The sequence below is a fragment of the Schistocerca cancellata genome, chromosome 5 (genome assembly GCF_023864275.1).
Source record: "Schistocerca cancellata isolate TAMUIC-IGC-003103 chromosome 5, iqSchCanc2.1, whole genome shotgun sequence".
Lineage (NCBI taxonomy): Eukaryota > Metazoa > Arthropoda > Insecta > Orthoptera > Acrididae > Schistocerca > Schistocerca cancellata.
In genome coordinates this window covers 429,356,737-429,371,770 of record NC_064630.1, presented here as the reverse complement: position 1 = coordinate 429,371,770, position 15,034 = coordinate 429,356,737, and the positions used below count along the sequence as shown (strand labels likewise).

Here is a 15,034-nt window from a genome sequence, read left to right as displayed (position 1 = left end):
AAAAAGACGCGGGCTAATAGAAATCCTTGGGTAACAGAAGAAATATTGAATTTAATTGATGAAAGGAGAAAATATAAAAATGCAGTAAATGAAGCAGGCAAAAAGGAATACAAACGTCTCAAAAATGAAATCGACAGGAAGTGCAAAATGGCTAAGCAGGGATGGCTAGAGGACAAATGTAAGGATGTAGAGGCTTGTCTCACTAGGGGTAAGATAGATACTGCGTACAGGAAAATTAAAGAGACCTTTGGAGAGAAGAGAACCACTTGTATGAATATCAAGAGCTCAGATGGCAACCCAGTTCTAAGCAAAGAAGGGAAAGCAGAAAGGTGGAAGGAGTATATAGAGGGTTTATACAAGGGCGATGTACTTGAGGACAATATTATGGAAATGGAAGAGGATGTAGATGAAGATGAAATGGGAGATAAGATACTGCGTGAAGAGTTTGACAGAGCACTGAAAGACCTGAGTCAAAACAAGGCCCCGGGAGTAGACAACATTCCATTAGAACTACTGATGGCCTCAGGAGAACCAGTCATGACAAAACTCTACCATCTGGTGGGCACGATGTATGAGACAGGCGAAATACCCTCAGACTTTAAGAAGAATATAATAATTCCAATCCCAAAGAAAGCAGGTGTTGACAGATGTGAAAGTTACCGAACTATCAGTTTAATAAGTCACAGCTGCAAAATACTAACGCGAATTCTTTACAGACGAATGGAAAAACTGGTAGAAGCCGACCTCGGGGAAGATCAGTTTGGATTCCGTAGAAATGTTGGAACACGTGAGGCAATACTGACCTTACGACTTATCTTGGAAGAAAGATTAAGAAAAGGCAAACCTACGTTTCTAGCATTTGTAGACTTAGAGAAAGCTTTTGACAATGTTGACTGGAATACTCTCTTTCAAATTCTGAAGGTGGCAGGGGTAAAATACAGGGAGCGAAAGGCTATTTACAATTTGTACAGAAACCAGATGGCAGTTATAAGAGTCGAGGGGCATGAAAGGGAAGCAGTGGTTGGGAAAGGAGTGAGACAGGGTTGTAGCCTCTCCCCGATGTTATTCAATCTGTATATTGAGCAAGCAGTAAAGGAAACAAAAGAAAAATTCGGAGTAGGTATTAAAATTCATGGAGAAGAAGTAAAAACTTTGAGGTTCGCCGATGACATTGTAATTCTGTCAGAGACAGCAAATGACTTGGAAGAGCAGTTGAACGGAATGGACAGTGTCTTGAAAAGAGGTTATAAGATGAACATCAACAAAAGCAAAACGAGGATAATGGAATGTAGTCAAATTAAGTCGGGTGATGCTGAGGGAATTAGATTAGGAAATGAGACACTTAAAGTAGTAAAGGAGTTTTGCTATTTAGGGAGTAAAATAACCGATGATGGTCGAAGTAGAGAGGATATAAAATGTAGACTGGCAATGGCAAGGAAAGCGTTTCTCAAGAAGAGAAATTTGTTAACATCGAATATAGATTTAGGTGTCAGGAAGTCGTTTCTTAAAGTATTTGTATGGAGTGTAGCCATGTATGGAAGTGAGACATGGACGATAACTAGTTTGGACAAGAAGAGAATAGAAGCTTTCGAAATGTGGTGCTACAGAAGAATGCTGAAGATAAGGTGGGTAGATCACGTAACTAATGAGGAGGTATTGAATAGGATTGGGGAGAAGAGAAGTTTGTGGCACAACTTGACTAGAAGAACGGATCGGTTGGTAGGACATGTTCTGAGGCATCGAGGGATCACAAATTTAGCATTGGAGGGCAGCGTGGAGGGTAAAAATCGTAGAGGGAGACCAAGAGATGAATACACTAAGCAGATTCAGAAGGATGTAGGTTGCAGTAGGTACTGGGAGATGAAGAAGCTTGCACAGGATAGAGTAGCATGGAGGGCTGCATCAAACCAGTCTCAGGACTGAAGACCACAACAACAACAACAATGTGGTTATGGTGAAACTCGTAAAGTGTTTCCTTGGATGAAATCAAGGAATTTTTAATTTCTTTGTAGTGCAGTTAATCTAGACCATATCCTGGCATTTTATGACACCACACATCAAGGCAAGCAAAATTTTCATCTTGAAATCTCAGTTTGCTTCCCGTCTACATTTAATGAAAATTTGTGTAATTGTGTTGGAGTCATATACATTTTGCTGTCTAATCTAATTATGAGCTTGTACTTATTAACTTTGTACTTCATACCCTAAGCTACAGTTCTCTGTGTTTGCATTTGCCTATGCCAATAAGTGAAAATGTTATCATAATAAATGAAAATCACCAGTTTGCTTTTGTTCTACAATATTATTGTTATTTCTAACCGGTTTTCGGCTTACAAGGCCTTGTCTAGTACTAATTTTATCTTATTTCATTTGTTTTGTTTATTAATAGAAATTGTTATTGAGGCATGCTATTCCTATTTTGTGCTAAAGGTTTTCCTGTCAACTCCATTGTTATTTATGTACTGTTCAGTTTTTACTATTTCATTGCAAAGATGTTACTCACTGCATGTTTCTACTTCACTCTAGATATGTTACTTCTCTTCCAGTGTTGTCTGCTAACATTTAACTTCTTTTGTGATAATACTCAGTAAATGTCTGAAGATGAAGATGGCCTTGTAAGCCAAAACCGGTTAGCAATAAAAATAATATTGTAGAACAAAAGCAAACTGGTGCTTTTCATTTATTATTATAATGTTGTTCTACCAAGAACCGACGGAAGATTCTGTTAATATGAAAATGTTATCAGTCGACAAAATGAAGGAAAATTTTAAAAAATTGTAACATATTCATTCCCATCTGTCTGTCATGTAGAAGTTGATACTGTACACAGTGCTGCACATGGTTACCACAAATCCTTCAACCCTTCTTCACAGTGTATCATGCACACTTTCAGAATTGTGTAATGTCTTCTGTAATGTCTGCATGTTGTCAATGGATTGGGCATACACTAATGCATTTAAATGTCCCCTTAGCTAGTAATCCAGTGAGTTTATGTCTGGCGAATGGTGGGGTGGGATCGGGATATGCTACTGGACCTGCTCGACCAATCTGTTGCCCATAATGTTGTGGTGATTTACTGTCACACAATCTGTAGGAAATGGGGTGGTGGCTGAGGTACTGCCTCACAATCTGTTAATCTGCTTGGTGAAGTATATGTTCCTATGAACCTGTTACTGACAATTCCTGCCCATTGATACTGAAGTGATCCCAATTCCTCACTTCCATGATTGATTGAGAATTTTCATTTGCCCATACATATGTATTGTGGTAATTTACTATCCCATTGTTTGTGAATCCTGGGTCATCTATAAATAAAATGCAGACTGTGGACTGCAGATCTTCAGTGGCCCATATCTGAACAGGCACTAGTTTCCAGATGTATCATTACAGGAATTTTTCTTCTGCTTTTGATTGATGCTGCCTCATGTAGGACTGTGCGGCACTTTCTTTCTTTCTTTTCTTCTTTTTTTTAACACCCTGTATACTATTTCCACATTAAGCACAGTCTTCCTTCCAGCCTACACAAAATGAAGACAGGAATGAGTTAGCTGGCAAGTGAAAGAGGGATGATGAATGAGAACACTTAAAATGTGCCAGCTTTTAAGCTTTAATTATTTTTATAATCTTCTCTCTGCTTCTGTATCATACATAACTGTCATTCGTCTGTTCATTGTCATTTCCATTTCTGTCCTCTTGTCAACTGCATATATTAGAAGAACAGCAAAAACTTGAAAACTTATGCAGTTCTCTGATATGTAAGTCTACCTATACATGATCTTCCATTTTAGAGAGAAAAAGTAATGCAAATAAACACCATGTGTGAATTAATTAGTCAAATAAATAAAATTTCTTTTCAGAAACAAAAATGATACAGAATATGCATTAAGTAATTCATGAAGAGCAGTTGAGTTGTCATTGATTTTAAGCTGTGTATCACTGCTTGGTAAAAAATTTATCTTGTATTCTCAACCATTCAACCTAGTGTCTTTTTGTTCCAAATATCACTTCCTGTAAATTTATCTGTATCAGCTTGAAGACATGAAGCTCAAGTGGTACCAACTTTTAATTGTGTCATAATAGTGACAAAATCTACCATTGAATTTTTTTGTTTTTGTTTTCTGCAAGTTCTTCAATGAAATGTTTGCTCTTTCATTCTTGCACAAAAGATGAACAATAAGCAGTTCTTTCAAGTGATAAACTCTTTGTAGATTATCTTGTCTTCAAAGATATATTGTATCACTCCAAGCTTAGGAGGAATACTAAGAAATCCAACAGAATTACTTGTTTGTCAGACAGAAAATGTCTTCTTTCTTTCTGATAACATGTGAGTGTTTCATCTATGTGCAGGTGCAGGTGCATGTGCATGTGCATGGTTACCCTGCAATTCACATATAAGTGTTTATCAGAGGATACATAGAACTACTTTCAGATTATTTCTCTTCCATTCCTCTCTCGAGGAGCACATGTGAAAAATAAACACCTATATGTAAGCACTGGTTTCTCTTATTTTATCATGATGGTCATTTCTCCCTGCATATGTGGGAGCTAACAAAATATTGTGACATTTAGAGGGGAAAAAATAAGTGATTGAATTTTTGTGTGAATATCTCATTGCAACATGCAATACAAAACATCTTTCCTTTAATGACTGCGACCCCAACTCATCTCTAACACACACTCCCCTGTTTCAAGCTGCGCTTCTTTGACCTTTTTCAATGTTTTCTGGGAATCATATCTGTTAAGGATCCCTTACCATACAGCAAATACTACAGAAGAGTACAGTGAGCATCATGTAGATAGTGTCTTTACTGCCAATAAAATGCAGTCTTTGGTGTGCCTTCCTCATAACATTTTCTAAGTGTTGATTCAGATTTAAATTGTTTGTGATTGTAGTTATTAGATATTTAATTGAATCAACAACCTTTACATATGTGTGATTTATCATCTAACTGAAATTTAATGGATTTTATTTAGTATCCAATTAGAGGTCCTCACACTTTTTATTGTTCAGGTTCAATTGTCATTTTTCACATAATGCAGTTATCTTATCTCAGATTGTATCCTAAATTCTTTAGGTTGGAATATAGACTGTATTGTGAAAAGAATAGATTGCTACTTACTGTAGAGATGACACATTGAGTTGCAGAAAGGCAAGATGAAAACACAGCCACATAATAAGCTTTGGACCAAAGCCTTCTTTAGAAAAGAAAAATGCGCAAACATTCACACAAGCTTCCACACTTTACACATACTCATGACTGCTATCTCCATAAGAGGATTCCTCTGCGACATTAAATAATGTGGATACTGTACTCCATACCATTTTCCCATTTTACACATTTATAAGATGTTATAGTTTCAAAGTGTGATGAAGAAAAGTCATATTATTTGCCGGATTGGGAGGGATGTGAGGTGTGATTGCTTCTGTTAACGTGTGTGTTTTTCTTTTCTGAAGAAGGCTTTGGCTGAAAGCTTATACGTAACTGCCTTTTCATCATCCCTGACTGCAGCTGTGTGCATCATCTTTACGATGAGTAGCAATCTATTCTGTTCACAATATTGTTGATATTCCTGAACTGTTTTTATAGACAGAAAACAGCAGAAGGCTTATAACACTTGCTTGGAGAATCACAGATATAACTTTGGTTTCTCCAGATGATTTCCCATCAGTTACTCTGAACTGAGACTTTTCTGACAGGAAATCGTAAATTGAGGTGCACAGTTGAAACTGTCACTGGATGTGGTGGTACAATTGAAACAAATTGTGGCAGTACTTACAGATGAAGTCTTGAACAGTTTGTTATTAACTGAGTATGTTTTTTCCCTGTCCAGTGGTGCATTTTGCATACATACAGAAAGAAGTGCACCCAGCTGTGAATGAAATAGTTAAGTGTCTAATTGTTCACTTTAAGAAGACTCTGCGCAGTGAGTCACAGGCATAGCTGTATTGATAGAAGACAAATGGCCGTGATCATTATTGACAGCTTTCTCAGCTCAGCCAACTGGTCATCCTCGGCTAGCAGACAACATTGTGTTCAGTCCATCTACATATACGTAATCGAAAATAGACATAATATGCAGTGATAAAGCCACAGAAACGTTTCATGTAATTGAGTTTGAAACAATTTAAATTTATGGAAGCTTTGCACACAGTATTGAAGCTAAGATTGGTAACTACTGGGCGCAAGAGAATCGATCTGAAGTTACAGATCATATCTGACTTATATTATACCAGTTGCTCATGTTAACCACTGGGTTGAGAGTCTTGAGAGAGTGTGTGGTTAATGTAACTGAATTGCAGTAATGACAGATAACCTACACCATGCTCTTTACAGTGATCTGCAGCATGCATATGTATAATAAATCTAAGAAACAGAGTTAAATTAGATAAATAAACAAAGGAGAGAGGAATGTAAAATTTACATGTAACAAATAAAACCTGTGACATGTATTAGGGTAAGGAAACAAAATATTAACAACAGTCAGTTTAGCAGATCAGCTAGTAACCAAAACATTTATTTCCGTGAAATGTAGTCCAAAGAGGGAGACTGATAACAGCAACACAAACCAGTGGTTCCCAACCTTTCTTAGACTGTAACCCCTGAATGCAATCAAACATTAGTTAGTACCCCGCTCCCCACCCCATCCCCCACCTCCCATTATCACCAACCTTAGCACATAAGTAAATTGTAGAATGAAAGACTTTTCTTGGAACACTTTTATTTTTTAAGTGATGAAATGTGAATGATATTTAGTTTGTGGGTGTGGGGGTTTTAAAATGAATGACGAAAGAATTCCTGGTGCATTGCAAGTGCTATCCACAACTTCTCAGATAAGAAAGCTAACTATCCACAGTGAGGGTGTACCCATTTAATATCAAACAAATTCAGATGTGCACACTATACTTGCTGTTTGTGAATAACTTGGTTGCTGGACTCCTTACTTCTGGACTGGCACACATTGGATAACGTCAGGCTGTTATGCTTTGTGTCTAACCAGTCTAATAATAATAATAATGTGTACAGCCCTATGTAGTTACTGCTGTGTTGTTCTGTCAATTACTTCATTTATCTATTTCGAAGCGAGTAATGAACCAGTTTCTGGATGACTCGGGTACCATCTACAACCTGGAGAAGACATTTTCTTGAAATATTTAGCATGTGTCACAGATATGTCTCACTTGTATCGTCAGCGATGTACAGGACAAAGCACAACATGAGTGTAGTGGGTGGACTATGTGAGGAACCTGTAACCTCCACTGGATTAAACTGAGGAAAATTAATTATTGATAACTTATATAATCAGTATTAAAGTGTTTCAGAAATTGCTATAATACTAACGATGTTCAGAAAGTAATTTGGTGCTGTAACTGAAACAGAATCAAATTGTTTGGTTTACCCCTCAGAAAATTTCATTTTAGCCCTCAGGGGGTTATACCCTCCGATTGGGAATCACTGACTTAAGCAGATGTAAAAGTGATTTACACCAGGAAAGAGGAGCCAGAAGCAGAAACAAAGGGAAAAGCTATAGACTAAAACAAAGTTTAAATGGAGATATCTGCAAGGAAAGCAGGTGTTGTGTGTCACTTTCGTTCTCATACATTGATGACTTTCCTTGTAAGACATAACTCATTATAATAGAAGTTGATAAACCTTTCTGATGTGGACACTTGATTTTAATCATTTTGTTACCTTAAAAGTGAATGTAGATTATCCTTTTGTAATAGCAAACTGCTGCCCATACATTATGCTTCCCTTAAGTGATAGAAAGGGAATGGGTGTCAGTCAAAGTTCCTTCAGAATATTTGCTGCACTGTTAATTTTCAGCAGCTACTACATAAACAAAGGATCAAAGTAAAGACTCACTGCTGGAAAAGTGAATTTGAATATTTGAGAAAAGGGTTAATTTACTGAACACATTTTTTTAAAGTTTGGAATGCCATTGCAAGCTTTTAACTCCACCTGTATTCTTCAAGCTAAAATCTTGTGGGCAGTTTCTAATTTATGAAGACTGAATGCACTTAAAAAAGATGTAAATATATTCTTCAGTCATAACTAGATTTACAATAACACAGTTCCGATACTTACTTAAATATGACATTTTTTGATCAGGTACAAGCTGTTAAGGAGAAATTGGATGCCACGAGACTTGAAGATTTGACTGACAGTGAGGAGACAATTGCAGAGCTCAAGAGGCGTCATGAACGTGAAAGACTGATGTTATTGGAAGACAACAAGAAGTTGATGATGGACTTGGACACAGTCAGTTTAGCTCATATGTTAAGGAAATACTTCAAAGTAGAATATGTTAGATTATGCTGAGTAATCTTAGATAGCTGTCGATCTTAGTTTAACGTTATCAAATTTGTATCTTGTGGGCTTTTAGTTCAATTTACCTTCTGTATTTGATAAGGTTAATTTATTACAATATTGAAAAGCTAAGGTTCTATGCAGGCAGTTGATACAGGAAAGATCATCACTCACTGTGTAGTTGAGACATTGGCTGCTAGAAAAGCACTTAAAGAGGACTGAACTTGCAGCTAAGATTTTGATTATCGTCCTCTGTTAGAGGATTCCTCCTTCAGAGCTACCACAGTTGGACCATAGTGCTGGGACAATTTTCTGCATTTTGATGTGTATTTTTTGTTTCTGTGTCAGCTCTGAAGGAGGAATCATCTAACAGCTTCACTAGCTCGTTTTTGTAATATGCCTGTCTTCTGCTCACTGACTCAACTGTACAGTGACAGCATATCCCCCTATTACGTAAAAAGTTAAATTGTGAGATAATTAAATTTTCCCCATTTGTCTATGAAGTTTTAAAACACAAAAGACATGTTTTGCCTCTCATAGTTCTTTCTCAAAATACTCTTTTTTTAATTCAGTAATTTGGCTGTCTGAATTTGTATATATGTGTTAGGCATGCATTGTTTCCTTCACTGCAAGCTTGGTGCAATGAATACTATTTTGTTCTATATGGAAAAAGGCCTTCTTTCTTATCTGTATATTTAAACTTGAGTTGTGTGAATTGTTTTGATATTTGCACTGCTTCTAATTAGCAACATGTTTGAAATGATTGAGCTATTGTCTTTGTATGTGTCTACCATTAATTTTCCTAAATATGTATAACTCTGTTGTGGCAGTATTGAAAAATGTTGAATGAAATACAGACACTGGAATAAATAAAGATAGCCACTTGATGCATAGGTATTCAGCTCCATGACGGTGGTGGTAGAAAGACTTATGATGTTAAATTATTGGCTACTGTATTCAGTGAATTCTTTGTAACAGTAGCTGAAAGCAGGGAGAGAAAATGGACCATAAAAAGGGATCCAGCAGTGTGGCCAAGTCAACTGTTAAAGAGAGATCACAAATATCATTATCCCACTAACAACTAGTATCTCAACTCTTCTAAGTGTGATGGGATTTTAACCAAAGTACTGAATGTAACCTTCTGCTGACTTGGTAGCGTCCCCTTTGATGTGTGTTTGCAATCAGTCAATTAATTCAGGCATATTTCCTGAAAGATTGAAGTATGCAATTGTAACACTTCTTTTTAGATATTAAAGTATGCAAGTGGCTTCTAATTAGGTCTGTCTCTCTCCTTCCCATGTTCTCCAAAACTTGTTAGACAGTAGGTAATATCAGCAAATTCTGTCAATAACATTTTAATGACGGCTCAGTTGGGTTTCATAACTAAGACCCTACAGGGAATTCTGTTCTGGTAGAAACAAACAAGAAAAAAAATTCTTTGTATCATTTTCTGAGACCATGCCATGGCCTTTGACTGTATACGTCACAAAATTCTAGTTGGGGAACTAAAAAGTTGTGGATGGGAGTCTCCCTTATCTTTTAGAAAAGAGAGGCACTTATTAAAATATTGTGGGATGTTAGATTGTGATCAAATAAATCTCTTAGAGAAACCAAAAATTTCATCCCCACGTGCAGAGGCAGTATTAAAGGGGGTTGTAGCTTTCATGTGTCATTAGGAAAATGAATTGTTGCATTTTGTTATTTCATGTTCATAATGTGTGCTTGTGTGTCCTGTCTTTACTAGAGCTTCTGAGTGGCTTTTTCCTCTCTCTGTTTACACACTATGCTTGCGTATAGTTGCCCTCCATGTTTGTAGTTTGCATCAGTCATAAAGGAATTGGGATTCTAACAGCTCATGATTTTCAGTATTACAAGCCAAGGAAAGAGGAGCAGTAGTTAAGGTACTTGGTTCTCATTCCAGATAAGTAGTGAAGACTGTTTAGTAAGATGTGCTCAATGAGATGAAGGTACTACATTTTGTAGTCTGCAGAACATGTTTGTTGTATAACATTTAGTTACAGAATTATTCATAAAATTATTAATTCCATTTTGCTGGGTTATATGCCAACCGTCAGTTTATTGTAATTTGCAGCTAACTGAGAGTGTAAGTCGAATACAGAATGAAAGAAGGCAACTTGAAGAAGAATACGAAGAACTGAGAAGCAAGAAAGATGCTATTGCTCAATGGGAAGCACAAATTAGTGAAATAATCCAGTGGTGAGAACATTGTTTTATTTCTGTCAGTAGTTGAATTTTATCTCTATCAGCAGTTGAATAATAACTGTACAACCCTTGTTCATATTTTACCTTAAGACAATGTCCATGAGAGAGAGACTGATCATTTTCCACCTCTAGGGTAAGTGATGAAAAGGACGCAAGGGGCTATTTACAAGCATTGGCAACAAAGATGACTGAAGAGCTTGAGTTCCTCAAACATGCTGGAGTGTCCAGTGCAGCCACTGCTGTAAGTACCATTACAACCATGAACCAACTCCTGATTTTGAGCAATATTGTATGACATTGCTGGTTTTAATAAGCTTTTTTGTCTTGCAATATCATTGTTTTGTGTTTAAGAGAGATTTTATCTAAACCAAGAGTTTATATTTTGTTTGCCATTAGAATTTACTGTTAGCTGTCTCCTTTTTTGGCTGTGACAGAATGTAGGCTAGATTGGCAGACTTTGAGTAAATTTGTTCTAACTCAAATTGCTCCTCTGTGCCACACTCCCCCACTAAAGAAAAATGAGAAGCAACATTTTGTTTCAGTTGATCAAGATTCAGGAATCTGGTTGTATAGTCTTTATTGATTTCATGATAAAAACTTTATCCTTATTTATTTTGGAATATATACTTTTTGGTGATATGCCCCTGACTTCTTAAAATTTCTTAATCTTCTCTGTTAGATAATGGATGCATGGTGAACATTAGTTCTGGGTGATGTGCCAGAAACATCAGGTTTTATTCACTTTCCGTGGATTAAAATCTTCATATGGAATAGTTTTAGAGAATTTCATGCCATAATGGTACTAATGAATTACAGAAATGCTCCTCAGAAGTTTTGTTGTAAATGCTGGAGTAGATGAGGGTAGTTGATTAGTGCTGTGCATATATTTGCTGATGTACACCGCCTGACAAAAGAATTGAAGCACCCAGAAGACATGATTGGATGTCAATGTAATTACATACACATACAAGCTATTGATGGTTATGTAAATGATGAGAGTTGAAATTCTCTGAGACAGGTAGAAGAGCCACCAGAGTGCATTAATATTATTCATGTTAAGTGTTGTTAGTAGCCTAGGTGGGGTATATAAGGGGTGTGAACAGCTTCAGATGTTGAGTGATCACTGATCACTGTAGAGGACACTGATGTGCTACATATACTTGTGAGATAGCGTTATCAGCTCCTGACTGAGTATGAAAGGGCTCTCATTGTTGGTCCTGGTCATACCAAGCAGTGTCCAGAATTACGGGGCATTCAGATGTGACAGTGGCCTGATATTGGACGGCAAGGAAACATAAGAGGAGGCATACTTGTGAACATTCCTGTCAACCACATCTGAACACCACGACACCAAGCACTTGTTAACCCCTTCACATTTGCACCTTCCATCCATGAACAAGTAATCAACTTGCTGCAACATTGTTCGGAGTCTATGAGCCGCTGGACTAAGGAATTGCTATTCCACACAGAGACTACCCCTAACACCACAATACAAACAGCTGTGTTTGGGGTGGTGCTATGACCAGGAGGCATGGTCTGCTGATGAATGATTAACATCACCTACCCTCTAAAAACCTATGAAGTTTAGTTTTTAGTTTCATTTAGTCTTCCCTGCTGAGTGATTCACTTTCTTTGTCAGGTAATGTATTTATTTTCAAAGCACTTGTATCTACATTTGCATTATTACCTTTTGGAGAAAATATTTAACTGTCTCTGTTTAGTAATGCAATAAATTATTGTTAACAGAATAAAAGGAGCAGAGGCAGTTAGTTGTGATCTGAGCCAAGATTGTATGATTATGCAAGAGCAAAAAAGTGAAGGTTATTGACTGATGGAACTAGATAAGGCGAAGCTCTTTAAATGAGTGAATGAACAAATGAATGTCGCCTAGACACACCAGTTTTAATTGTAAGTCCATTTGGAGAATTACTAAGTGCTGGAAAGTATTTCAGCAGGAGTATGTGGAACCATATTCTTCGAGGGGAAGGACTATTTTCTGAACTGGTAAATGTAGAATAAGAATAAGCAAGAAATCCTACTTGGATTGATAGTAGGCAAAGTGTGGCAAAAAAAGGGAATGTAAAAGAAAAACACTAATGGATGTAGTGTAAAAAGTAAGTGATTGTAACATTAATAATTAATGAGATACAGGTGGCAGTTGTAGAAGCTTAAAAGATGGGATTTGAGAAACTGTTTTACTAGGTGCACTTGAGAATTTAGGAACATAATTGTGAACAAACATACTTAGTCAAAAAGTGGTGCTGGCATAGTTAGTTTATACAGGTTTAGTATCAAGAATATTAACTGAAGCAAAAGGTGCAAAGGAGTAGGTTCCAGTGATAATATTATTTCCAAGGCTGAGAGATCAGGAGTAAAGCAGCCGATGGCATGATGGGCCATTACAACGGTAGTGTTCAAACACCACCAGGTGTCCAGAAAATAAGTATGGTGTAGGAGAGAAAATGGACAAAGAATGTGTTAGAGTTATAAATATGAAAAAATGCAGGAACAAAGATAGGGCAAAACCAAACATAGGGTTGCAGAAGAGCCATGTGAGCAGAAAGCTACTAATGATATTCCAGAATGGAAAAAAATGAACAAAATTGAAGAAAGACAACAATTACCTGTGAGTTATTGGTTTGTTGCACATGGACTCACATAACTGTGTAGGGATGTAATTGGCCTTAGAGCTGTTGCTCTTTTTCTAATCAGTACACACACACAGCTACAGAAATACACTCAACCTTTCACTTCTATGGGTAAAGAATATTGCATAATTTCCTACAATGTGTCACTATGCTTAGATACCTGGTACAGTATGAACTACAGTTGTTATTTCATTTTGTTGAAATACCTTTTAAGTCTTGTTTGTACCACTTTTCAGAAGCTTTCGTTCTGTGAACAAATTTTTAGACAGGTAAATAGATTGCAAAACTACTGAAGACAGCCCTAATATGGAAGGGGGTTGCAAAACTACTGAGGATAATCCTAATATAGGAGGGGGTGGAGGATTATGGATGAAAGAAAAACAACTCACTAGTATCTTGAATAAAACGGGCCTTAATGCATCACGTTGAGCCAAAGACAAAAAGGCAGTCACTGGAGTTGCACCACCTACAATTACCAAAAAAGAAGAAATTCAAGGCAACTCCATCTGCTGTCATAGTTATGATGGCAATCTTTGCAGATAGTGATGGTATCATTCTCGTGCATATTTTTCCAAAAGGGTCAACCATTAATTCAGAGACATGTATAAAGACTTTAAACAAGGTCAAGAATCATTTCCAATGTTTTCAGTGTGATAAGAATCCAAAAGAAATCTTACTCTCATATGACAGTGTGCACCCACATACAAGTCTTTTTTTTCATATTCTTAGCATAAGCATGATGTTCTTAAACAGTTTATTCCTGTTTTTTTTTTGTTTTAATTGGCTCAAAAAGTTTTACATTAAATTAGCACTTCCTGTAATTCAGTAAGCTCTGGGGAACAAATCAAATATGTAGCCATAATACATATTTTGTTCAGATTTCCAGTTTGAAGGCTGAAAAATGTACTGTCAAGTAGGGTCAGTACAGTTAACCATTTTCATCTGAGCTACTTGATATCACTGTTTTAGGAGATGTTAGATTTAAAGTCTATTGATTTTTACTGTTACCACCCAAAGAGCCCTTAATTTGTTCACTCATTTTGTTCTACTACAAACAAGAGAAATTGCGTAATTGTATGCACTGAATTCATATCCTATAGCTTTGACATTCTTGATACAGATGAGCAAGGTATTGCAAATTAATGTCTGCTGGATACATTCTTATCTTTGTCTAGTTACGATCAGTGGCTTCCAAGTAATGCCAAGTCCAGAAGACAGTTGATGAGCTGTGTTGGTAGTGTAACTGATGACGTTGTTCATCTGTGTTATATTTATTACACTGAAAAGTAAATAAAGCTATGTACAAGACCACAGTTCTTTTCTAGGCAGGGTCCTATTGAAGGTAGTATTCCTACAACCTCTGAAGTGACTTAGCCATTTATAAGGGAACCTGCAGTTTAATGTGGACTCTGAATAATGGTGCAGAGGTGAAAGAGGTAGTAGGTGGCAGAAAAAAATCCTAGGACCAACTGGGGATTGAACTCTAGACAGACCATTAGAATTGAGGTCATATTTCTGTATTGAGCATTAAAATTGTTTGTCAAATGTAAAGCTCCCTGAGCTGAAATATACGAACAAAATGTTGTGGTAGTCTACATTACAAATAATAAATTATTATCTGGCATTTGCAGAGATGAGTAATCCCTTTATCCACTAATAGAGTATACATGAATAATTTTTTTTATTTATGTGTTTGTTTGAATAATTATCTAGATAGAATTTATTTTACTTTTTTAAAAATAATTTCCATCTCCAGCTCGCCTCCTTGCTCTTCATTTTGCTGACGACCATACAATGAAATACACTGAGTTGCCACAGTAGTATCATGAAGAGTTCTGGAGGAGCAAAGTCCAT

The 15,034-nt window shown here is 36.6% G+C and overlaps 1 protein-coding gene across 1 annotated transcript in view; it reads left to right on the top strand.

Annotated features, from left to right (window-relative positions):
• Positions 1-15,034, top strand: part of LOC126189006 (serine/threonine-protein kinase Genghis Khan) — a 372,927-nt gene that overhangs the window by 184,973 nt on the left and 172,920 nt on the right. The window contains exons 14-16 of the mRNA XM_049930817.1: positions 8,112-8,261; positions 10,402-10,526; positions 10,665-10,773. Of these exons, the coding sequence (XP_049786774.1) occupies positions 8,112-8,261; positions 10,402-10,526; positions 10,665-10,773 (384 nt within the window). The remainder of the gene's footprint in view (positions 1-8,111; positions 8,262-10,401; positions 10,527-10,664; positions 10,774-15,034) is intronic.